At 41.5% G+C, this 27,404-nt stretch overlaps 1 protein-coding gene across 1 annotated transcript in view; it reads left to right on the top strand.

Moving 5' to 3' along the window:
- The window catches only part of adcy5 (adenylate cyclase 5), a 97,948-nt gene that overhangs the window by 36,731 nt on the left and 33,813 nt on the right, over positions 1 to 27,404 (top strand). The window contains exons 2-7 of the mRNA XM_084361146.1: positions 4,233 to 4,382; positions 6,882 to 7,003; positions 19,415 to 19,526; positions 24,727 to 24,854; positions 25,565 to 25,723; positions 26,090 to 26,231. Of these exons, the coding sequence (XP_084217272.1) occupies positions 4,233 to 4,382; positions 6,882 to 7,003; positions 19,415 to 19,526; positions 24,727 to 24,854; positions 25,565 to 25,723; positions 26,090 to 26,231 (813 nt within the window). The remainder of the gene's footprint in view (positions 1 to 4,232; positions 4,383 to 6,881; positions 7,004 to 19,414; positions 19,527 to 24,726; positions 24,855 to 25,564; positions 25,724 to 26,089; positions 26,232 to 27,404) is intronic.

Raw genomic sequence — 27,404 nt, 5'->3', positions numbered from 1 at the left:
CTCTCTCTCTTCTAATCTACATACAGTATATTTGGCCTTTCAACCACGGCTGGCTACGCTCAATGTGACAAATCTCTTTAGAGCTGCTAGACGTGTTGACTGAGCTGCATGGGTGAGTTTTGATAATCAAGTTCTTCTGCAGGGTTGTTATCGTTTTTGTATTTTTGTATATATTTCATATGAATATATATTGGTCAAAAACCATTGTTAATTGTACAGCCTTGGAACAATAGGCTTGTTTGAGATGAACTGCACCTATAGCCTAGCAAGTCTATAAGATCAGGCGGCAGCAGCAGTGGACAGAGACGAAGAGCTGCAGTGAAGCTGGACAGTTTTTCCAGCAGCCTTCAGTCTGTGCAGGAGGTCACAGAAACACTCACATCCTGTTAGATCTGAGTCCAGTTTATTAAAGGACCCATGTGTATATCAGTTTATATTTCAACTGTTTAAGTCATCACAGGCTGGCCTATCAAACGGCTGTTTCTGTTCATAGTTCACATCAGCATCAAATCAGTTTGCTGCTGTTTATAAATCAGCTGAGCAAAATAAATACATGAAAAACATTAATAATCAAACACAGAAGAGAAATACAAGACAATCGCCAATAGACAATAAATACCATAAAAAAATCAGCATAAAGTAGACAGCTATGATATATTGCATGCCGTTTATATTATAAAATAAATGTATTTAGTATCTCTGACTCCTAAACTCCATCCACCACACAGCATCTATTTTTGTGACGGAAAAAAACCTTGAAACTGAGACAAATCAAAATCTCCCCAATTCAACAACAGTGAAAAGTTTCTATCAAATGTCATATCTTTGAGTTAACATCTAAACCAAACAGCTGTTGGATCAGATGAGAGCCCGGCGTTTCCCATCATACCCAAGGTCTTGCAGTTAGACGAGAGCAACCACGACACCTGAGCCTAAAAACTGTAGGCCCCCTGATCTCGTGCACGATGTCAGAGCAAGTCGGGATCAAGTCCGACACAAATCTAACCAGCATGCATTGTGCGGTGATCGCCGGTGATCGATTCTGCGATGGCCTCGATCATCTCAAATGCTTTTGTTCGAGCAGAACAATGTGTCTGCTGATTGGCCTTCAGCTTTTCATTCATGCTCAGGCTTCAGTGGCTCATTGATGCTAACATTTATTGACTTGTAACATCTAAGCATTAATACAGATGTACAGTGTTGCCTTTAGAACCTGATACTGTACCTCTCACTCTCATGCTAAAAAACATCCACTGTAATGTGCTGAGGCATTTTTGATAAGTTGAAACTGTCAAGATTCCATTAAAAGTGTGCTGCTGACAGGTGCTTGTGAACTCTGTAGAACATATAGTTTATGTTTATTCCGGATTATGAAAAAATGTTTTGAGCCTTTTATACCTTTTGCAGTAAAGGATCAGATCCCTGGCTGAGGTAGTTATTCTGGCTGATGTGCTGTTAGGTGAGAATAGTTCTGTGAAAACAAGTATTTGAGCAGCCACAAAATAAAGAATATCGTGGGAAATAAACCTCTTTTTCTGTACAGAAAAAAACTCTTGTCCTGGTTGACTGTATTTATCCAACAAGTAATTTGTCTTCTGTGGGTCGGTCCAGTTCAGTCAGATAAGGCAGGAAGAGTAACCTTTTCTAAATGCACCACCTTTTCTCTGTCTCACACCTCGTTTCTTTATTTTTCTTGGTCGTGCCTCACTTCCAGGCTAGTCTTCCGCCAGCGACTCCTCCCTCTGAGTGTGCTTGGTTTTTGCATGGAGACCTGCTGAGGGGTTTTTGACTTGATAAAGACGTGTTGTGTTTGTTCAGTTTGTTCCGGCAACAGAGAGGCCCGTGGTGTGAATGTGATTCAGCTGGCTGATTCAGCCCATTAAATGGCTTTATGAAAAGAATGGGCTGCTGGCTTTGGCTTGCTGCTGGCTGCCGGTCCCAGGACCCACTGTATGCCTGGCACTGAATGGAAACAATGTCTTTTAGCTCTGGTGCCTTGGACACATGACAGCATGCGGGCTGTTTGAGAGGTGGAAACTTGGACTGGAAACCTGAAGGAACTGATTTCTTGCAAATTAAGAATTTAACACCAGTTTTAGTGTGGCACACACATGCAAGTGTGCCCCAACAAAGGGTTTCTCTAAAATGTCCAACCCCCTCCCCTAGCTAGCCTACTATATGCTCGCCTCTAGCTTCTGTAAGTGAGTCAGTACGTTTACATGCACACGAGAGAGAGAAATCAGGACATCTGACAGTCTGACATTCTGAGTCTGACCTTATTTTGTGAAGCATCACTCACTTGTTTTACCTTTTGATAGTGACCGTGTCCCAATTTCTTTTGTGTGTGCGTGTGCGTGTGTTAAGAGGAGCAGCTCTTTCTCACAGTGCAAATGTGTATTAGTTTTGAAACTAGTCTGATGTGGGATGTGGAAGCTGACTTGGCCTTGTATCAATTTCAGTTTCAGCTGTTTCAGTCGATCTTCACTATGGGCATGCATCGCTATGTGTAATCTTTCCTTTCATCCTGGTGCTCTGCTGTCAAAGCAAAACTTTCCTTGTCTGGCATCTTAATCATGCGTGATCAGAAACCTGGTTATGCATTCAGGTACATAGCCAGGAAATCAGCTTTTTCTAGCTGGGTTTCTGTAGTTTGCTTCCTCCAATTACGGAAATCAGACTTCTCATTTACATAACGCTTTAGAAATAGAACCTGGAAATTAACTTTCAAACAAACATGCATGTCAGACGCTCAGCACTGCCAGACCATGAAGTGACTAAAATGTTTTTTGGTGTTCCTCAAGGCTCACTGCTCGGCCCGTTTTTTTTAACCCAGTTTACAGAATCTATTCTTTTTAGCTCTGTTCAGCTGTCACCCTGCACTACACACTGATTGAACTGCGTGTCTGCTTATTAGTCTTTCGGGTAAAAACTCTTGTTTTGGACCTTTGACAGCCAGCGCAAAGTCCTCGGCTGTCCACTCCAGGTTCAGGATTTTTTTTTTTACTTTCTGTTCTTTAAAATGTGCCTTTGAAAAATGTTATATTAAAACTGTGAATAAGAAGCTTTCCTGCCTAACTGCCTACTAAAGAGAAAACTGAATTCCAACTCTGCTGCTGATTGACTCTGTTTTGGATAGTTTGTAATTGTAACAGTATCAGCTTGTGCTCTGTCCTCCAACAAATACAGAATGTAAAGCTGCAACCAGACAAAGTTCAGCATTTTTTGATTAAAAAATGGCTGAAACGATTAGTTGATTAGCAAAATAGTTGTAGATTAATTTTCTGTATATCAGATACTTGCTTCATCTCTAATATAGTTTCTTCCTATAATTCAAAATGGCCGCTCCTCTTTGTCCTCTGGTCTCCCCAAATAAACCGCTGGTATTTTTCAAAGACCTACCTGAGGGACCAGGTGTAGATTCAGACTAAATCTATGTTCACATTCTTGCACTAGTTTCAGAAACACCTGAACACACGTTGTTCTTTATTCCAGTCATCAGTCAACATGATGTTGTGCACCTGTTTAGGGAAGAACCAGACTTATTCTGTCATATTCTTGGTCATTATGCACCAATAATGTAACCTGTAACAAAGTAGTTTTAACTTAAAGCTTTATATTTATAACACATCTATCATGTGTTTATTCTCACATTAGGACACGTCTGTTACTTGGGCTGGAGGAAAACATACAATACTCACATGTATTTGATAAATGTTGAGACTGTGAAGACAAATGATGCTAAAAAGTTACAGAGACGCCATTTTCTGTCACATTCCTGTGTCCTACCACTCAACCAAAGTGAGGAACGCCTAGTGGAAAGAAAACGTGAGCTTCAAATATGTTAAGAAATGTAAATGTTAAAGGTCCGATGTGCTAAAGAGACTCTATTGAGTTCTTATACTGTAGTAACATGAACATTTACTTATTTATTTTCTTCAGAACAGACGTCAAATTTAGATACAGACAACAGCACCTCAATTTCCCTGGTTCAGCTGCAGAGGGAAGGTTAATGTTCCACGGGGCATAAAAATCTCTTAAGCGGATGTGAGCAATTAAATGGCATTGATTGTTTAGCTGTATTTAATGCTGGTAAAGATCACCGGGAAGGAGAGAGAAAGATAACAAGATGACACGACTTTGTATTTGAACAGTTGTGTCTCTGTGATCTCTGGCTCACATGGAAGCCCCTTCTTTGCGCCCTAACCCTTTCTCTCTCTTGCTGTCTTGCACAGATAGTGTCCAACGTGCTGATCTTCTCCTGTACCAACATTGTGGGAGTGTGCACCCATTACCCAGCTGAGGGCTCCCAGAGGCAGGCCTTCCAGGAGACCAGGGAATGCATCCAGGCTCGCCTCCACTCCCAGAGGGAAAACCAGCAGCAGGTGAGAGAGAGTGCAGATTTATGGTGGGAGGAGACGGGATGTAAACAGAAAACAAAACAACAGTAACATTGTTGATAAAATCAAATTATCTGTTTGAGGAATAGACTGAAGACTCTTAATATTTATATACTGAACACCTCCTGCTCTGGAAAGTGTGTACTGTAGTTTGCTCCTTAGTGGAGGACAGCGGCTGTAAATGTTTCTTCAACACAATATCAGATTATTTACTTCATGTTTGCTTATGTACTGATATTTTCAGTATTTAAAAACTTGCTCTAAAAATTACTTTCATATGTTAATTTGTGCGAAACATCCTCCTTGCAGGAGTCGCAATTCAAACTACACCGATATGTTATTCCTGTGTCTTAGATGACGCACTGTCAGAATGCATTACAGTGGAAACAGAATCTTTTAAACTCCTAGTGTTTCCCTGTGGTGCTACTGTTGCTGCTGCTGTCGCAAAGATGGAGTTAGCAACATGGCTACTGCTAGCAGCCTCGCCACTGTCCAAAGGAAAAAACTGCTGTAAGAATCATAGACATATATACGTAGACGCTGCATTAACTTGCTGGATCGTTGTCGTGATATGTTAGCACGGCCACCATATTGGATGTGGCAGGTCTGCCCTGTAAAGTAGACGTGAAAACTGTGTTTTCTGAATAAAAAGCACTAACGTTTACATTTAACTGAAGGGATTTTTGTTTCCTCTTAAAAATATGGGATGAAAAGCACTGGTATAATTATTACCAAAAACAACAGACTGATTGAAAATATAAGATTACTTTATTTGTCCCCAGGGAAATTTTGTAGACATAAAGGCTGCCACATGAAAACTACATACACTTGATGCAGTAGCAGACGTAAGTGTCAGCATTGGTATGGTCTTTTAAACATGCCGACACATGTCTGTTACTGCATCAAGTGTATGTAGGTTTTATGTGGCAGCCTTTATGTCAACGAAATATCTCTAGGGACAAAGTAATGTTGAAATTTGTATTCAGGGGATGCTTCCTTGTTGGTATATTTAGACTATTGATTTTCTGAATGGCGTAGTGAAAGCGAGGTCCTTAGGGAACCAGTCTATACACAGATAGTATCATTTTTTACCCAAGAATGTTCAGATGAAGCAAAAAAGTTGTCTGTTGCCAGTTTAAGAACATGGTGCTCACCCACTATCAACACTGCCTACTTACCTCCTGCAGTTATAACTACATGCTAAAATATAACATATGCTAGACACCGAAACCACCGAAACCCAGATCTGATCTAACTGCCACAGCTTTGGTTGTGATTTTGTTCTTAATTCATTCCAAGTTCCAAGACAAAAACATCTCTACCTGACCATTTGTGGTTGCTCACTTCAGACTGTGCTCTGTGCTGTGAGGGATATATTGGAACATTTTCCGCCGATCGTTTTGTGCAATTTGTGAACGCACATCTTTTCTTCAACACCTCTCTGCAACAGAGTTATGAAATGGAAGAAGCTGCTGATCTCTAGTAGTATAGTAAAGTATAGTCAGACATAGAAACATGACACTCAACTTAGCCAGTTTGGCTTGCCGATTGGCTGCCATTGCTATGGAGAAGAAGCCAGTCAGAGGCGTAAATGATCTGTTTTTTTATTTCATTTATTTTTTCATCTTTTGTACTGGTGATTTAAACAGATGAGAGTCATGTCCATCCAAGCACTGGAAGTGCTCCAACTGTGTCATCTGAATGAATTGGACATTAACAGCATCCCAATCGCCTGAATAAAGGCTGTGTTTCTGCAAAACCCAAGATTACACTTAAAACTTAATGTTTATGTTGCTACTTTACGTTTGTTTAGGTTCAATTTTCCATTTCTCTCACAACACGTCACAACACTGTGCTAATGTTCTGGTTGGGTTTAGGCACAGAAACCACTTGGTTAGTAATAGAAAAAACAAAACATGGAAATCACCCCACAGTTGAACTGCCACTGTTGGCGGCCTTGTTGCTTGTAATGATGACACGACTGTCCACTCCACCTCCTGATGTGAAAGTTTGTTCATAAGCTTAACATGTGAACGTGATATGCCACGTTTGGTACACATGTCCAATGTTGACGTATCTGTGATTTGCAGAAATGATAAATTACATTATATCTGGGTGACTGACAGACAGTTTTTTACATTTTTGCTTTATCACAGTTTAAAATGGCTTCACTGGGAAACCTTTGTATTTAAAACTGTATTACTCTGGAAACCTGTTGAATCAGTTGGCCAGCTTTACTTAAACAGAAGTAGTTTTTAATCTTAATACACATTGACAAGTTCTATTTTTTCTGAAGATGTTTATATAAATGTAATGGTTCATCACTATGTAGCCTTTATTCATTAGCATTGGGGGCAGCTCTTGCTCTTAGACTTATTTAGTTGCATTAGTCACGCTGCCTCCCCTCAGACAACCACAGCCACCACCTCTTAACGTACTCATACTTGTCCACTGAACTCACTTTGCCCCCACGTTTCCATGCAGGAACGTCTCCTGCTCTCAGTGCTTCCCCGTCACGTTGCCATGGAGATGAAAGCTGACATCAATGCCAAGCGGGAGGACATGATGTTTCACAAGATCTACATCCAGAAGCACGACAACGTCAGGTAACACCAGGCCCCCACCCCCACCCTGATGAGGAGGAGGTGGGATCATTTGGGGAAACAGATTGAAGCTGCTATAATTAACACGTCTTCTCAACAGCTCCACGGATCATTTCAAGCTTTAAGAGTAACAAGGCATACACACATGTCAGGATACACAGTGGACTCCTCAGATCATTAATTCAATTATTCAATGCAAAACCTCCTTATTATACAACCTTTTTTAAGGCTGCAATGAGCAAGTTTTGGCCACAGAGGACAAAGATTTGGCTGAACCACCACTGACAACTACAAGCGTCTGTGTACAGTAGTACTACAGTATATTAACCCATCAATAGAAAGTGCTCTGGAGAAAAGTGATGTTGTCAGCTCCACTCAGTCATATGATGGCTTTGAGTTTTATGTTGCTAATTAATCTAATTCAGAAAAGTCTGAATTTTGAACTCTGTTGCAGATAAAAGCAGTAAAATTTGGACCTGCTGTATTAATTTACATTACAGTGAGTTAAATGTTCGTTAGGATATCTCTGCCTTACCTTTATAACCATTAAATACAAACTTTCTGCTGAGTTGATTGAAGTTTGCCAAAAACAAAATAATGTTATTATGTTTTGTGTTCAAATGTACCAGTGATCGTTCTTTTCATGATAGATTATAAGAGTAAACTCATCATCGACAGTGAAATAAGGAAGTTTTCTGTTCACCTTTCAAGCTCGTGCCTTCAGAACTTTCATAAGGAGGAGGAAGAGGTGTTGGGGACGGCAAATCTAGACGAGTCAGTTTAGTCTAATGTTTAGTTGCTGCTACAGAATAGTAAAATAAAACATGATTTAATCCAGATTAATCCTGAATGGTGCAGCCCACCCACAGACAAAGGCAGAGGAGGAGGGAGAAGTGCAGGCGTTGCCATGACAATAGGCTGCATGGTATTTTCCCAGGGTATTTATCACCCGTCTCTAGACACATTCACAGTATCAGCAATCATATACAGTGTAGAATTATTCAAAATATGATGTCATGGAAATACTTACAATGAACTCTGACCACTAACAGCCTTTCACCATGAAGGAGTCAACCAAGAACACAAAAAAAAGTTTTCAGAAGTTTTACCTGTTAAGAACTTATAATGGTTTATTACGATGGACAAAGTAAACAATGAATTCATGATTATAACCTAGAAATACTGTGAAACATAATTACAACACTTGTAGCATATTGAAAAATGCTAGTATTAGCCGCTTGTCCACTTACTTTCAGCCACGTATCCTCCATCGGTGTAGTTTCCAGGTAGATGGCTCAGTTTTTAATCACGTGAAGAGAACAGAGTCCTTCCAAATGTTACTCCCACTGTTTGTATGTTGTGCACTTATTAACAGAAGGTGCTTATGAAGGCCCCAGCTTTACTTCGTGTTTTCAGGATTCACTTTGGACAAAAATCTATGAGCCTACTCGAAAATAATTCTTGCTCAGGAAATTTCTGTTGTAAATCAGCCTGTCTGAAGACTGTCTGAAGACTGTCTTGTCAAACGGTGGTCAGAGTTGGTGAGGATTTTACCAATGGACCCTCCAACAGTGTTCATGTGCCTCTGATGTCTTGCTCTGGATGTGGATTCTTAGAACATTAGGAATATCCATCATGTGATAACGGAGGGTCATATAGAGAGGAGATCGTAACTCATGTCACTGTTTAAAGTTGTGATTAGCGATATTTGGCTGTATAAACAAAATGTACTTGACTTGTCCTTGGTGTCAGGTTTGAATGAGCCCCTCGATCTTTCTCGATCTGGTCAGATATCTTTGTTTCCGGTGTTATTTCAGTTTCTTGTTTTTTGTCCGGGGTGCTTACAGTTTCAGTACCTCATTGTTTAATCACTGGTTTACCTCACTGAGGTGTGTGTGATGTGGCTTTGCTTTAACATAATAACTGTGAACACTGAGCTCATTACTGTGGTCAGGTTTGGCACCACCTCGTGGAGTAATAAAACACTGCATCAAGTTGACTCTGAGAAACAGACACTGTGTGTGTGTGTGTGTGTGTGTGTGTGTGTGTGTGTGTGTGTGTGTGTGTGTGTGTGTGTGTGTGTGTGTGTGTGGAGCAACAGCAACCCGAGTATCAAACTGTGCTGTGAGAGTTTTACGGCCTGTGGCTGTCGCAGTCAGGTGGACGGCATAACCTCGGTACATAATAGGTGCTATTGAAGGCCATTATCACTTTGATGTGTCCCTTTGAATCCTCGGGGGTTGGAGCATCATGTCACGTACATAAAGCTCTTGTACACAGAGGTCTTTTCAGCACTGATGATGTGATATCAGGAATTATGCTTTTTGTTGAGTTTAAGAGTTTGATAGAATTAAGAGTGTGGTGTTTAAAATCAGGACATTTTCAGGACATGTAACTGAAGATACAGAAACCAATTTGCACTGAGACACACACACACACACACACACACACAAACAAATACAGAAAAAAATACAGTTGTGCCTTCTGCAGTTAAGAGGCAAACACCAAGAAGGTCACGTCGGTTCACAGCTGATGTATTCATTGCAGCTGTCAAGCTTTAACAGAAGTCAGTGACCCATAACTCACTCTCACCTGTTAAGACGTTACCCTTTTAAATTTATAATTAGAAGAGACGCAGCCACAGAAATCTGCATTTTCAGCCGGAACAAACAAAACCAAGCACCAAAAAGTGTTGTTTTGGTCTTACTGTAGGTTTTTTGTGACTCACTGGGGAGTAGGCGGCACATTAGCAGCATCCGCTAAGCTTGGCTGAATTCTGTCTGTGGTCATAAGTGTGTGGTTAATGGGTAGCTAACCAGGTGTGACCCGGCCTGTCGGGGAGCCGGCAGTGGCTTTTGGTAATTGGGGCTCCGCTGCGAGGCCGAGTAACAACAGGAAGAGAAGTGACAGCTCCCACTGCTGCGACTAAAGAGTAAGAGGGGGATAGGGGGAGTCAGAGAGGTGGAGAGGTGCGTGGAGTGTGTGCTGCAGTAGATATGCATTAGTGTTTCTACCTACTGTATCTGCCTATCCTCTGTTCACTGCAAATAAAGCCAAGAGAAAAGAAATATCAATAAGATGAATTTGATTTAATCTTAATGAGTGTGTATTCTGTAATCTTAGCTAGCCAAATGTTAGCTACTGTAGCTAAAATGCTAAAATATGTATTTCTACATAGCTGATGCCAATTCCTTTCAATGCACAGGTCTAATGATTAAAAATTCAAGGAATATAGATTACAAAACCTGCCTGCAGCCTAGTTATTTTATTCATTTTGCCAGTTTAGGCTAAACAAAAAGAGTTGCTGACTTCAAGTCTTCAGTTGTCAAATCCTCTTTTTTTACACTACAGTGCATGTACAGTAGTGAACATGGCATTACCCTGGATTTCTTATTATACTTCCGAATGATTATAGCTCTAATCACACTGCCTTTTTTAAGACGGGAATATTTGCTGTTATTCCACCTTGCTGTCTGTCTTCGAAAACACCACTGAGCAGCTTTCATAGGAATGAACGGGGCTCCACCTCCAACACTATGTCCAGTAATAAAACGTCCTTAATAGACCATCTCAAATTCCCTCCCTATTTACGTTTAGATCAAAGCCGAGCCGAGCAGAGGTGATGAAAACCTGTGTCTACTGCAGAGTCAATTGACCCGGGTGTAAATGCAGAGTTTACACATCTTAGCGGGTTTAAGTGGTATTTTTGACCAGAGGAAAAGGGGTATCAGGCTGATGAACCCTGTTGAGGTGTGCACCGTTTCCTGTGGGTACTTGGTCCATGCCGTATTTTAATTACATCATTAAAAGTAAATCACTGTCACCAGGGCTGTATAATTTTAGTTTTGAAGGCAGAGTTGGTATCGTTGAAAATACTTTTGACTTTCAACAAATGTCATCTCAATGTTTTTGTTCATGGTAGTGTCCCAGTAACAACATTTGTACCCTAAAGGTGCAGTTGTGTTGTACCCTTTCCCGAGAGTGTGGCATCCCACTTGTGTTTGCCCTTGAGAGTAAAATGGTGTCCTGTGGCTTCAGCAAGGAGGCCACATCGTGTGCTGACTAAGGTATTATGCAAGAAGGCTTGGGGCCGGATGTTTTGATGCTGCCGGGTCACCCCGTCAGCGTTTGTGAAGTATTCAGAACACTGTGACTGTGGCTGCTGGTGCTGTTATGTAGGCCAGCAGCACCCTGAAGAGAAACATGGAAAGAACATTATATAAATCAGAAGACCTTACCTTGCCTTTGTTCTCCATGTTTCTAATGGAAGTAAGGACAAGGAATGACACAAACACACATGTTGCTGATGTTCACCGACCAAGTAAAGATGAGATTACAACTGGCTAGAGTTTGCCTCTATAATGTGTACATAAAGCCATATGTTACTTATAAATCGTGTAATTTTCTTCAGGGATGAGATCATATTCAGCCTCGAGGTATTTTATCGTTCCTAAGCAGGTGTCCAGATGTCATATATTTTGCGAGATTTAGCCAATAAGAGGGAGAGCAGCTAAGTACACACTGTTTGCAAACGATCCCCTAAATGGACAAGATGGAACAAGGCTGGCCAACAATCTAAAAGAGACGGGGAAAAAGACAGAGGGTTGGAGAGACAGGGACATAACAGGAAATGAAGACGGTTGTGGATCAGATGAGTAATACGCAGACGTGAATGGAATGATGGAGTACGAGACAAAGAAAAAGAAACAGGAAAAGTCAGAGCCAGACAAAAGGACTGGAGGGTCTGAATGAGATTTTTCCCTCGCTGAGGTTAGCGAGCAACCAGCAGAGCAGTGGGGTTAAGCAGCTGGGGGGGCGGATAAAGGGCAGCTGGCTGGTGGCAGTGGTAGTGCCAGACGAGGAGGGATCATAGGGTCAAGCGAGGCCAGCGCAGCACAGCTTTGGTTCAGCTGAGATTTGACCCAAAATAGATTTTGTAGTGGTGGCTCTGCCAGCAGGAGAAGGGATGGCCTATATTATAAACTATATGACTCTGTTTTTCCATTTTTCCTTGTCGGTTTCTTTAAACCTCAAGACAGTTCAGAGTAAATGTCAGTGTTACCACTTCCTTTTCTTACTCTCAGGAAAACATGCTTGAAACATTAGTTGCTGCACTTAAAAAGCTTTCAATCTGCATACACATGTCCCGACTCTACACATAAAACCTCAGCAGTGGACAAAGAACACAACTCCATTGCTTGAGTCAAAGTAAGGATTACTCCTGGACAAAATATACTCAAATACAAATAAAAGTTTGAATCGATCACTAAAGTCTCTGTTCATCCCAAAGCACGAATATAAACTGATCTGAAAACAGAAAGAGAACGCTTTATCTTCGAGGCATTCGTATTTTCACAGAACCGTGTGGTTATCATTTCAAACCCTTTCACGTGTTTGTGTTGTTATCAGCTGAGGAAATTATTGCCTGAAATCCTTGTGAGTTCCAAGAAGGACACAACATGAAACAAAGCGAGCTAAGCCGAACACTGCAGCTCTATCTGTTTAATCAAACGCTGAATAAGATGTCTGAACATCTTTCCCCTGTGAGACTCCAGCGGCTCCCAGTTGAGGATTTCCTCTGCTGTCACTGTCATCTACAAAAGCAAATCAGAATTTAATGTTGCGTCCAACAAGTGACTCATCACCAAGGTAATGATTAAATGAGACTGAACGACCCCAGGTCTGTCTCTCATGCCCTCTCTCCAGCTCACCGCCCACTGTCCCCTCTAATGTTACATCAGGCTGTGGGAAGTGGCCTCGCTCTCTGCTTCACTGTGTCCATGGGAATGGTGGAGGGACTGATACTCCACCAGGAAATCTGCCCATTATATACCTGGCTATAAATAGCTACATTTCATTTATGCAGTTTATTTCTCAGGTGACGTGCATATTAATGAACATTACTGTAACTATGCCAAAACTTTCATCTGGCTAGCTGTAAGGTTGGCAAACTCAAATCAAGAAACAAGTTTAAAATGCAAACATAAGCCAGCACAGACGTGACACGTGAGATACAGAACAAGTTTTCAAAACAAGACATAAGCAACGACAGCAGAGCGTAATCAAGCTCTTACAATGCAAAAATCTACATTCTCAACAATTAAATCTGTTACTGAATTTTCAAATCTGCGACAGCAGTTGGTAGGTTTATTCTTGAATCGTGTGTTACTGCCTTGATCCTTTGTGACTTAAACAGGCAAAACCGCTAGTTTTTTTATGTTACAAAGTTAAAAGTAAATAAATGTCACAATCTTTCCACTACAAGAAAATTCACGGTAAAATTAACTGATCCTAAGTTCAGTCCTCTCAGTAACCACACGCTTCCTCAGAAGACATGTTCTTTTCCAGTTTCTTGCATTGCACATGGACTTGTTGTACCTAATATGGCACCGAGAGTAGATATATCCCACTTGGAGGGTTTCAGAAGAAGAGCATCATGCTTGCCTGATGTTGTTGATTTGCTCAGATTGTGTTTATTTTGTTGTTGCTCCTTGATTTTTGTGCTTCTATTCTGGTTGAGTAGGCTATGTAGTTAAATTGTTTTGTTATTTGTCCGTTTTCAGAGTGTTTATTTAGTATTATTATTATTATTATTATTATTATATTTCCAACTTTGTTGTGCTGTAAATTCCGAGTCTGTTTCATTTTGGAAATTGACCGGATGTACTATGCCATTCTGCTGTCTTACTTCCTGTCGAGCTCGAACTACTCTGTGCTGATTGATGCTGCTGCAGTCCACATCTGTCAAAAACAGACTCGGAGTGTATTTTCCGCGGAGCAGAGCAGAGCAGGGCGGAGTGCTGCTTCTGGGACGCTGCTGAAACGTGCTGTGGCACAGCCAGTGAAAACACGAGCATGTATGGGGGAGCAGTAATCAACAGACACAGCAGTGACAGGATGATCCTGCTCTCAGACAGGACGGCCTCTTGATGATTTTTTATAATTTTCAAGGACCTACCTGGTAAAATTGTAATGATACAAAGATTCAGTTTGCAGTGTTTGTAGCACTGATTGATTGTTTTCCAGCCATGTCTTTTGTAATGATAGTGTATGAGAAAAAGGGTCAGGGTGCATCACATAACCTGCAATCTGACAACGGCTACTGAATTAACATCATCTTTTTCACTCACACTTGTTGGACTCATAATTTGTCCATCAATGATTTAAGTTTTTTTAACTGAATACTCTGTCAGGATAAATGATAAATAATCTCGTTTTAATGTCAAGCCACACGTCACATTAATGTGTATGTATGTGGTTTGGTGCAGAACAGTTTGTTTAATTTTGAATTGGCTTAGAGAGGTTTTGCTTTAAATGTAAGTGAATTAGAGCACCCTCCATCCCTCTTGCCCTCCTCTTCGACCATCACTTCTCTTAGCCGGCAAGACAGACCTGTCTCTGAGCTCAGACACATTGGTCAAGTGTCTGGTTTCACTCGTCCTCCCATGCAACAGTTCACAGAAAACAATCAATTATTCTCAGAAATGTGTACCCCAGAGTGGGGACTCTTAATCCTCTTCGGCTTGAGACCCAAATTGAGGACATTTAGGCCTCTTGAAGCCCAGATTCATTAGAACCTGTTAGTGCTCTTGACATGTGGGCAGCCAAGAGAAAAAGTCTGTGAACCCTGACAAAACTGGTCGTTACACTCACACAAATTAATTTCACATACTCACATACGAACTGACACATTAGTGTGTGCATATATGAGCATACACACCCGCATGTCCCACCCACACATTCTGTACTGTATAAGCACACCATGTTCTTGGCTGTGTAGCAGGCACCTATCCTGTGAGATTCATGTGAGCTTGTTTGGTTTAAAGCTTTGTTTATTTATAGCCCTCTCTTGTCCTTCCTGGGGGTCTGACTCAGAGAGCCTCTTCAACATAGTCAGAAAACTTTTGCGATGTCTGGTCTCACCAAACCAAATAATAACAATGCTGCCTGCTAGTTGATATTAAAGCTGTATATCAGCTGGCTCTGTAAACCTGCGACTTTACATTCAACAACAATATAAACACTTTTAACACTTAGTGTTGTTTTACTCCCAAATTTGTTGAAATCTGTGTGAATGATCGCTTCTCTTTTACCAAGATAATCCATCCATCTGACAGGTGTGGCATGTCAAGATTATGATTAAAGACATGATTATTTCACAGGTGTGCTCTGGACTGTTCACAATTAAAGGCCACTCAAAAAAGTGCAGTTTACATTTATTAGGCACTGAACTCTGGACTCAACAAACCAGTCAATCGCTGTCTTGTGTGACCACCCTTTGCCTCAGTCTCCTTAACATAGAGGTGATCATGGTGCCGATTCCTCTTCAGTGGCTGTGTGAAGTTGCTGGATACTGGCAGGAAGTGAAACACGCTGTCAGACACATCGGTCCAGAGCATCCCAAACATGCTCAGTGGCTGACATGTCTGGTGAGTATGCAGGCCATGAAGAACTGGGATGTTTTAAACCTCCAGGAACTGCAGCATGAAGCTGTGCAGTATCATGCTGCAACATGAGGCGATGGTGGTGGATGAATGTTATTGTTATCGGTATCTATCTTTTTTTAAACGGTACCCAGCCGCACCTGGTACAGTGTCTACCGGGATTCCTCCTTGAAGACAACACCTCTTTAAAGTGTCAGACACCACTGAAGGTGAACCGTTGCCTGCTCGTGTCAGTTCCAACAGGCAGTCAGGTCAAGAGGAGGACAAGCACACAGCGGAGCTTACACTGAAGTTTGTGCAGAAACTCTCTGGTTGTGCAAACCAGCTGTTCCATCAGCTGTCCAGGTGCTTGGTCTCAGATGATCATGCAGGTAAAGAAGCCGGATGTAGAGGTCCATGGCTGGCATGGTTACAACTTCGCAGACAGCTTGTGTTTGCCAAATGAGCATTCAATTCATGTTCAACAGCTCTGGTGGACAGTCCTGTAGTCGGCATGCGTGTTGCATGTTCCCTCAAAACTTGCGACATCTGTGGCATTTTGTTGAGTGATAAAACTTCACATTTAAGTGTGGTCTTTTATTGTGAGCGGTCCAAAGGACACCTGTGCAATAATCATGCCGTTAATGCTAGCATCCTGATAGGCCGCACCTGTCAGGTGGATGGATTGTTGTGCTCAACACAAACATTTGTGGACAAAATCTAAGAGAAATAATTCTTTGGTGTGCAGATAAAAAGTCTTAAATGTTTCACTCTGAAAATGGGAGCAAAAACAAAAATGTGCCATTTATATTTGTTGAGTGTATAATCCAGCTGTGAATGTGTTCACATCAAATGGGACGAGAATTGTATGCGACACAGAGAGATCACTTCACTTTACGTGACCACAGGGAAATGTTGCAGGAGCAAGAGTAATGTGACTCATGGATAGAAATACAATGCAGTGGAATGGCACACTGTATTAAAAAGAGAAGACAGAAAATACAATATAATGACTACCTCCCTTACAGGGTACACAGTTTATTATATGAGAAAAAATGCATGTATTTAATTAATGGCATGGGATGTCTTTATAGCAATAGGATGCCATAATTTAGAGTAAAACATCCAGTGCACAGTAGTATGAACAGCCTTGATAGGTGTGTCACAAGTGTTTGGCCCCATGTTGTTTAGTTTATATGAAAATACTCTTTCACAGCATTGTCATAAAATGCTAATGCTAAATCACACTAATGTGTATACATATGAAGAAAAGTCCTTTTACTTTAATCATGTTCAGCACTGAAGGGCTTTTGAGCTTTGGGAATGTGAGCTCGTCCCATGCAAAACTGTTTCATCCTACATTGCAGCACTCAGTTTTTTCCTCTGGTAGACTTGTTTTTGCCAGATGACGATAAAAGTTGTAGAAATATCAGATTATTAAAAGCAACATATCAATTTCATGTTTATATAATATCAGTAGCGATGTCATATTGGCCAGGAGTCATGCAGGAATCATGTGTTGTGTGTCATCACTGTTTCTGTGTGTTATTCTATATATACAAGAGACTGCGGATGGAAATTAGCTCTGAGCTACGTCTGGCACAGTGATTTAAATAACAGCAATGAGTATGATTCAGGGTAAACTCACAATGGAGGAGCTGTTAGACGCAGCAGCGTGCATAAAAGCAGCAGTGGCATGAATAATCAGCAGAGTGAGGGAGTATTGTCAGATTGTGATTACAGCCTCATTAGTTTGTGTAAATGTGATTGGAAGAATCAGCTGACAGCGATCAGCTGATGGTCCGCTCTGCCTGAATTAACACAGTGCTCCATTCAGATAATATGAGCTACTTTACTTTATAGCCAGTTTTGCCTGCAAACATGATAAGTACTGTAACTATAGAGACATATATCGTACTGGAGCATAAAGACTTCTCTTATTTGGAGCAATGGGTCCAAATCTTGAAAAACAGCCCCAGACCTTTTTGGTGTACAGAGTCACAGAGTATTGATGTCCACACTTTAATGAATGAATTAAGATTAAGGTGGGAGATGTTTTTTTCCTCAAGGTTTATGTGATTATTGGATATCTTACAAGGCACTGAGTCAAGCTCAGGTGAGTCTTTGTCCAAGTTAAGACAGGGTTAAGCAGCACTCAGTAGCAAAGAGACACGAGGCTGGTTTTTGCCTTCTGAGTTTGATTTATGAAGTTCATCACATGCTTCACCCCGGGAGAAAATCAATGTCCAGAGAATAAATATGCTTATTGAAGAGAGAAATGTCAAGCTTGAGATGTGACTTTGTGTGGTCGAGGGTTGTGATGCCTCACAGAACAACTTGAACCGTTCAGGACAAGGTTTTATCTGTCTCCCACAGCTAACGCTGAGCCTATCACTGTCCCTACCTGCCAGCCTGGTCCCTTTGTCCTTGTGTCTCTCTGAGAGAAATGATTCAGGCTGATGAGATCATCTGTCCTGCTGTTGTGCGTCAGTGTTAGGAGGGTAATGAAAATGCCTCAGTCACTAAAAGACCTTTGTGTATCAGTTTACCTTGTTCTCTGGGAAGGAAAGCTAACTTTTTACAAGCGTAAGGTGACTCGCAAATGTATTAGATCTCCCTCTCTTTCTCTCTCTCTCTGCCATTTTGCCAGGGCTAGACCTCATTAGCACAAATGCTATATCCAGTACAGATCACAGGCATTGTATTACATTCAGACATGACTGTACAAAGACACATCACCCAAAGTCTCGCACTTTTCACCTCCATTCAATTACTTCAGTGGTACACATCGACCAGAGTCGTTTAATCACTCTCTGCTCTCCTTTCTTTAAACTCGTGTCTGGTGTACCAAAATGAGGTCATGGTTTCTTTTTCAGGAGTTTTGAATCAAGTATTTTATGGACAAATTTAGTTAGAAAGTTAGATGACAGCTGACATTTGTTGAGAGAACAGGGAGCCCTTGGGAAGCCTTTTTTTCAGCCTTTTTTTAATAGCTTTATTGGACAGATCAGCTGAAGAGAGACAGGAAACAGGGAGACAGAGAGGCATGCCGCAAAAGGCCACAGGTCAGAATCAAACCCTGGGCCGCTGAGGTGAGGCTCTCTACATGGGGCACATGCTCTACTTACTGAACTGGTGGGACACGCAGGCACAGGGAGAATACAGGAAGATCACAGCTGGGCAGCAGGTCCAAACTTAGAGCCTCGTCTCTGCGCACCATGTGCTGCTCCGACCGACTGTGCAGGGATCAGATGCAGCTGCAGGGCTGTTTCAGAATAAACTCTTCTCAAAGTGCTGATTGCAGTAAAGGAACAGTATGGGACTCTTTTTGGGTGAGATTTCCTATGGCATTGAGTCATGAGTTTCGGTTTTGGTCCCTTCTGGAAACTCTGGGAACTTCTGGGAAATGTTGACCTGGCCATGGGCAGCGCAGGGAATTGATTCCCAGTAACCCTCTGGCTTCGGCTTAGCATTCAAACTAACAGAATTGATTGTGATCACGCGTGGGAAGGCGGCAAACGATCATGTTCTTAGCATAGCTTGCTTGAACTTGCATGGATATTGCTTTATACTTGTATATAATACATTTACAATTGTTTTCCTCCCTGTTATCGAGCCCACCTCCTTACAGACATGATTAAACTAATCAACCTGCTTGACGCACAGGGCCACACAACTCGTAGTTGAGATTTGAGAGGTGAACACATCGGGCCGTCTGCAAGCCTCTGTAACACATCTACAATATGTACATCCAGTTTGAGTTGAAGCTCCCCTGGGCTACACCTTCCTGTTGAAGCTCATTGCCAGCAGGTGAAAAGAAGCGGCTGGTGACACCATGTGCCCTCTCAGGTAGCACATGTCTGTCTGCAGCCTCACCAGGCAGACAGTAGATATCAGAGACGAGGACTGCAGCACAGAGGGAACTGTCTTTCCAAACTGGGAGAATGAAAGATTTTTGAACTGTGTTTCTCTTGTCTTTGTGTCTCTACAGCATCTTATTTGCAGACATCGAGGGTTTCACCAGTCTGGCATCCCAGTGCACAGCGCAGGAGTTGGTGATGACTCTGAACGAACTCTTCGCCCGCTTTGACAAGCTGGCGGCGGTAAGAATGCATCACAGGATCCCACACATGTATTATACTGTATGTGAAGGCCACAAAATGTGCTCACATTTTCATTTTTGTACTTTTCTTCTGTAACTCTAGCTCTATTTTGTAAAAAAAATCGTGTCTGTGTCTTTGTTTTAGTAAGAGAGTAATCACATTTCATCCAATGCAAATGTCGAGGACACTTTTTAAGATAGCAGGCTAGAAAATGTATTAATATTGTGCATAGAAGTAATTTACTGATTCTCAGCACTCATTTAGAAAGCTTGTTTAAATACCATTGATAACACTAATGAAGCATGGCTTGATCAAGATCTTGTGTTATCTTGGGTGCTACTTATGAATGCAGTTACACTTACATAAGACATCAGATGACAGACAAGCCTGATCTCATTTCTGGGGTTCCTTCCAGTGATTACGAATGAGGTGAAGTCAGTTTGGTTGTTACTGGTTATTGAGTTATTCTCCTCAGTGGGCTCACCGAACATCCTGCACATGTAATGGATAATTGGTAGTGAAGGACTGTGAAACAGCAAATAGGTCAGAGTTCACCTACTGTCACTGCAGCCTGCTGTTTATTCAATCTGCGGCTGAAACAGTTAATGTGCACACAGATGCATGTAGGCTGTGAGCGGCTCTTAACAGTGATTGCTGCACAGAGCTGCTGTAGCACTCTCACTCTCATCAGTGTAGCAGTTTGGGTCACTGGCGATGTTATTGTCCTGATAGCATAATTGTGAAAACTTTACCTGGTGATGCATGATGTTACTGGATCAGGACAAGGAACTTAAAAAATATAGAAAGGTCATCGTGTCACTGAATCTCGCTCTGGCACCAGACTGCGGTGACAGCTGTATTGAGGTCCATGGGAGATGATGGAGGATCACACTGAAACCCAACATGTCCATGTCGTTTGACTTCTGATGAAGAAATGCCTCCAGAAAGTGAAAGAGCACACTTCAGATAGTGTAGATATGTTCTATTAGTGTGTCTCCCATTGATTTAAATTAAGCTGTCACCAAAGCAGGATTCAGTGACGTGATGACCTTTCCTTCCTTTTTAGCTTCCTTGGTTCAGGGCTCACCTCTGATACTGCTGAGTTTAATACTCAGATAAAACCTGCAGCGTACAGTATGTACAGTAAAGCCAGTCAGTGGTTAGACTGTGAACCAGAGTAGTAGGTCAGAGCACAAGCTCCTCAAAGGTCATGCACATGAGAGGGACTAGAGGAGTACATTATTAGAGGAGGACTGGCTCTTTGAACCTCCTGCTCACAAGGAATACGAGGAGGACACGCTGTTTTGAAGTGCATGAACAGAGGAGCAGTAGCTACATGGAAAAATAAGTTCTTGAGGCATTTGTGATATTTTAACTATCTCAACCGTCTGCATATTTCATTTATTATTAAAACAGTGGTAATAAAGTTCTGAATAATCCATGAGACAGTTCTTATCTTTCAGTAGCAGAATATTTCAAGTACAAGCTGAAGGAGGAGGTGCTGAGGCAGTGATCAGACAAGTCATAGAGAACACATGACACTCAGTGCAACTGCCCCCACAGGAGGGGAGCCGACTGCTTCATTAACAATGAATGGGACTGTCAGAGCAGAGCAGCAGACTGGATGCAGTCAGTGTGGACAGAGTGTGAAACATTCGGCTGAAGGCTGTTACTACACCTTCTCTGGCTCAGCATCTGTTTGTTCAAAAACAATTCAGTTTGTAAAATATTTGGTGAACTATGGCATGTGTCACACTGTACTGGACTGTAGAGTAAAGCAAAAGGAAGCACATGTGCTATGCTAAAGTAGGTAGGCCCAACCCGCCTCCAAGTGGGCCGCGGTGACGAGTCACGACTGTGACCAACCCGTAACAAGCACCCTCTCCCCCTGAGATCAATACTCAGCTCATGTCTGTGCAGGAAACCTGAGAGAAAAACGTTTTCAGCTCTCTCTACTTTTGTAGCTTCTAACTGAATCGCTTTAGTTTCTCTCGTCCTGTTTGTACTTTTAAACATCTGCTGTGTTTTACTGTTTTTAAGAGTCATGTTTAGTTATTACTGCTGAAAACACAACATTTCCTATAATGCTGCTTCATCATAAAAGCTTTTAATGAGTAAATAACATTAAAGTAAATGAAACGTGTTACTGAATTAGCGGAGCTAGTTCGTTAGCGGTGATTCTTCGATAGTACTGTGGGGATCGAGACAAGATCATCATTAAGACACACCTTCAAGCAGGTAGCCCAGTTGTGGTGGAAATGTAAATCCCTGCTGCGCCGAGTCAAACCGAGTAGAGCCAGGCCAGCAGATGTGATGGAAAAACGGCATAGGATTATGTTGGACAGCTCATCCAACATAATCCTAGTCTCGGGAAGCCCAGAGATCCAAAATTGATTAGACAAAACATTATTTACGTCCTCAATTGAAGTTTGTGCACCCGCTTCAGACAGGGTGCACGTTAATGCTTTCAGCTTAGCAGCTACAATGAAGATCTTGGCTTTAAAAAGGGTGTAACAAAGAGGTCTTCTCAAATCAATTTTGGATCACAGGGCTGCCAGAGACTTGGATTACACTGGACAAGCTGTATGGAGCCATTTTTTCCCCCATCTACTTCAGTTGTTTAGGGGAATTCTGCAACTCTGTTTTGCTGTGAAGCTCCTGAAATGTTTTGTGGACTACGTATCTTTATCCAACTTCTCATCTGCATAGGGGTGACTAGATAATGACTGAATTTCTATTTTTGGGCAAACTCATCCTTTAAGTGAATTCACGCTAAACCCCTGAATTTCCCTAAAAACCCAGTTATCATGTGAGATGGTGGATGGAAGGCTTACATGGACAAAGAGAGATGCATTTTCATTTAGCTAGCGTAATGTGTGGACGTCTTACATATCGGCCTTCACTTTATTTGGTCCTTGTCTCAGTATGGTTACTTTGCCTATAGCTAAAACTCTAAATACAGTTGGGTAATACATTTCCTCCAATGCTAACATAAATACAAACATGTAGTGAGTTCCAGCTCCAAAATATCTGCTTCAGCCATCAGTGTCCTGCAGCCAGACATGTGTTCTCTAATATCTGAACCACAGCTTCATAGAGAGCACATTCATGAATATTGATATTTTCTTTTTCTTATCCACAGAAGCTTCATTGTTTGTCCAGCTAACACTCAATATATGACATTTGTTTATGAAAGGTGCAATAATGTGCTAATCAATATTTATGAGCGAAGCAGGCATTATGAGCAGGAAACGTTGCTCCTGACACTTTTATGTCCATGCCAGATGTGCCTTGTATCTGCGTGTAGACCGGCGTGCACACTCACACTCACACTCACACACACACACACACACACACACACACGCACACACGCTCTCTGTCTGCGCTGTTTACACAGTGGGTCTTTTTGTATCTTCCCAGAGCCGTGGGCTACAGAGACACTCAGGTGGCTATCATGAGATAGAGAGTGTTTCACAAGAACACATACACTGCCAGTGGGTCTTTGATTCTGAGGTTAACGTGTTAAACCAATGCTAAGATGCAGCTATTGTGGAATCGTGCTTCTTTTCATCCATCAATGTTTCCTTTTAGTTTTTTGAATGTGCAAAGATTCAGCTCGATGGCCGAATCACAACGTTAAAATCTAATTATAAGGCTGATTTAATAAAACAGTTCATTAGACTTGGAGCAACATACTTGAAGGAGTATACTTTAGGAGTCGAGTGCAAATATGAGTGCAATTTCCACTCTCCTTTTAGATTGCCTGGTGTCCACTTATATCCGGCTCTTTAGAAATGTTCTACTTTACTAATAATGATACTAATAAAATGATAATAACAATAAAAACACTGAGCTTAAAGTTGAATTGCTAATAAGCTCTGTACGGGTCAAGTGGATTTCTCCGTGGGTTAAACGAGCTTCCCCCTTCACATTACATGTGGTAATATGATCCATTGTTATTTTAAAAATACTGATGAGAGCAGCTGAAGTTATTGTTACTGAGAGTCTGAGAAACAAAGGCATGTATAACTTACACATTTGTGATGATGATTAGCTTTAGCAATGAGGCTTTGACTGTGATGAGCATTTTAAGGTTGAATGTTCTCCTGCCATTTTAGAATTAAACATTTCTGTAAATGAATTAATTAACTATTAATTATTAAGTATTAAAATTTAGTAAAAATGTATTCTGATACAGTTACTACTTACCTGTTAAACAATGAAGTCAGTAATGTAATCCAAGTATCACAATTTTAAAGTAATATAACTTGATTACTTTCTGTTACTTTGGATTACCTCAATACCAAACATATGCAAATAAAGATTAAAGAAAGAAATATCAATAAGATAACTTTTATTTTTATTGAATCTTCTCTAAGAATACACACTGTGTTCAGCTTCACTCGGATCAGAGTGAAGTTGTGTGAGACACATGAAGTGTTGTCATGTGTGCACATGTGCATGTTTACAGACTGGTGTGTTGTTCTTTATTCTAAAATTGTAATCCTGTCAGGTATCATCTCTTACTGAATGTATCTGTAATCTAATAACTGCGTTATTCTACATAATCCAGTAAAATGTATTACTCCCCAAGCCGGACATGTTTGAGGGGGAAATGTCAACCGTGAAACATGTTTTTCAGAATAGCTTCTGGTCAGTTTTATTAAGTTACGGTGGTTGTTCGTGAGAGTCATTACTGTGAACAGTGGCAGTGAAAGAACACTGCAGCAGTTCTGGTGTGCTGTTTCAGAGGTTTGATTTTTGTTCTTAGACGTTTAGTAGTTTAACAATCCCCTCCCTCCTCTCTGCGTCACCACATGAGTGCTCAGCGGTGATCTCCAGACACAGCAGCACACAGGACGATCCTGCTCTCTCAGGACCGCTCTTTATGGAGTTCTCTCCACACTTATTTTAATTCTTCTTTCCTTACACCCTGAGTTCCTAACCTCTTGAATGCCACTCTTCACTCTGGTCTTGGGAGCAGACCTCATGACTTACAGATTTTCTGCCACAAAGGTGAACTGTGAGCTACTCGTTAGATATTGAAAATGATTGGATATGCATTTACATACAGTATAACCCTCATTATGCCAGCACACACACGCTAAAAATCTCAGGTCCTCCATATACCTCCAGCACCTCTGACAGCCAATAATATTAAAGCCTGAATGAACTCATGGGGTGTGGTCTTTCCTGACAGGAGAACCACTGTCTGCGGATCAAGATCCTGGGAGACTGCTACTACTGCGTGTCTGGGCTGCCAGAGGCGAGGGCCGACCACGCCCACTGCTGTGTGGAGATGGGGATGGACATGATAGAGGCCATTTCGTAAGACTTCCTCCCTGGTTCAGTGGTTAACATGTGACTGCAATAAAAATGGCTAAATATGTGAAAGTCTAAAGGAAGCTGTTGTCTCCAGTCTGCCTTAGAGAGCACAGCCAGCGGGAAAACCACTGGATGGATTAATGGATGATGTGATTTAGATATTTTTCATGGGAATTATTGTATATGCAGTGGGAGCAGTAATTGATTACATCACTTTTCTTTTTTTTCATATCTCAGTTAGCTCCTGTAAATGATCCCAAAGACAAACTGACATCTGACATCCATCTTCTCAGGGGTTGAGGTTACAGTTTAAGGCTCGAGGCTGACACATGGTTGTGAAGGATGTATAATGTCTGTCTGTAACACAATCCCCAAAGGGCCGCCCAGTTCCTCCGTGTTTTTCATTTCTTCCAACAGTGACCCAAGTTTTTAAGCAGTCGCAGCTGACCTGCCTAAATCTGCTCTGTTAGCATCATGCCCACTATTTATTTATCCATTCCCACTGATGCTGGTCAGTGTAGTACGGGTCTATATCTTCCCAGCTTAGAGTTAGAAAGACACACAGTACTAAAAACACTGCTTTAAAAGTGTTCAGCGTGTGTTACCAAAGATGTTGGCAAAATTATAAATAATATATTGTAGATTATTGTTTGCGGATTATTATTTTTGTCACGTTAGAGGTCATTCACTGTCATTTTTCATGTTTTTTGCAGGCTGGTACGGGAGGTGACTGGAGTGAATGTGAACATGCGAGTGGGCATCCACAGCGGCAGGGTGCACTGTGGGGTGCTGGGACTCAGGAAGTGGCAGTTTGATGTCTGGTCCAATGATGTCACACTAGCCAATCAGATGGAGGCTGGGGGCCAAGCTGGGTATGTCTCGCCAGTTTTAGTCTACATCAAACTGACTATAAACCAGTCCACTTTGCTCAAACTGTCAGTGTGTTCCAATACCCATACTACCATACTGTTTAGTATGCCAGAAAAAGACTCAGTATGTCCCAATACAAAGTATGTGAAATGCAGTGTGCCAAAATATGAGGATGTCCGACTACATCCCGTCATATTTTGCAGTATGAAAGCCAGCATGCTTTTCTGACTATTCTGACCCACACGCACTGTCATGACGAAGTAGTATGTCCCAATTGTATGCATACTACTGTACATGCAACAGTATGTACTTTGTAAGGTCAGCTGCAGTACGCACTACAAGTAATCTGTGTGTTGTTCCCATTTCAGGCGTATTCACATCACTAAGGCCACTCTGAATTATCTGAATGGGGACTACGATGTGGAGGCGGGAGCAGGGGGAGACAGGAACGCCTTCCTGAAGAAGCACAACATAGACACCTACCTCATTGTGGGCTGCAGTCAGAAAAGGGTACGGTCCACATTAATGTCTGAAACTGCAAATTGCACACATAGTAAGATGCACAGTATTTAGGTCTGATTAATTTAAAATTCTTAAATTTAAAGCTGTATTCATTGAAATCTAGCCACTAGGGGGCAGAAGGCCTCCACTACAAGCCTTTGTGAAAGTTGTTATGGCGACTGTATTCAAATAATAGTCAAGTAGAAGTACAAAGTATTCTTCTTAAACACGACTCAGAGTATTAGTTACTTTTTAACCGTTGATGTTTAAGACATTATCAATTGCATTGATTTGACATTCAGTCAAAGGAGTTTCGGTTTCTCCAACTCTTCGGTCTAAATGACTCGTGCTCTGTTCTGCTCAGTGGTCACCTCTAAAACCTGCTGCACAGTTCTCTGTCTTTGTCTGTATGTCAGAGTTTTCTTTGGCCCGTTGGTGATCGGATAGTGTGACTGAGTAGATTACATGGTGTAATACATACTTAAGTACGAGTAAAATTACAGACTTGAAAAATACTCGTGAAAGTACACTTACGCCCCTTTCACACATGCATTGTAACTCTGGATTTATCCAGAGTTTACCTGGAGGAGCTGTAGGTGTGAACACAAATGTCTGCATCATTTGCTCCAGACTCACCCTGCCAACTCTCTCGTCCTAAGTCCAGGCGAACCACATGTGTGAACAGAGCAGACATGTCTGGAGTGAATTTACAGCGAGCGAGTAAACGTGTCAACGATATGTAATCCTCTGTGTCAGTGCTGGTTTAATCAGCTGTAACACATACTCAAAAGTACACTGGCACATGTGGAAATGACGTTTAAACTTCTCATCGTCAAAGTTCTGCAAAGCATCTGCAGAATATTTCCGCTCTTTTGTAGATATTGCAGATACGCCCAAATACATATAGTATTAATATCAACGCAAAACCAGTGTAGCGTCCCAACAGGCGCAGCCCGTTGCCCAAACCACACAGAGAATTTCCAACATGTGTGAACAGAGTTCATATGAAAGCAGAGACTGCTGTAATGTGCTGTAAAACCAAAATAGTGAGTTAAAGAGGCAGAAAAGTTCTGAATAGCTCATTTATTGCAGTCATAATGTAAGAAAAGTTTAATAAATGCAACTCTAGAAAAATCTGGAAAATGTTGGTATCTGTTTTCTGATTATTAACAAGTAGTGTAA

Source organism: Pagrus pagrus (assembly GCF_965226575.1).
Source record: "Pagrus pagrus genome assembly, chromosome: 9".
NCBI lineage: Eukaryota > Metazoa > Chordata > Actinopteri > Spariformes > Sparidae > Pagrus > Pagrus pagrus.
Note: the sequence above shows the minus strand (reverse complement) of the source record. Positions and strands in the feature narration are given on the sequence as shown.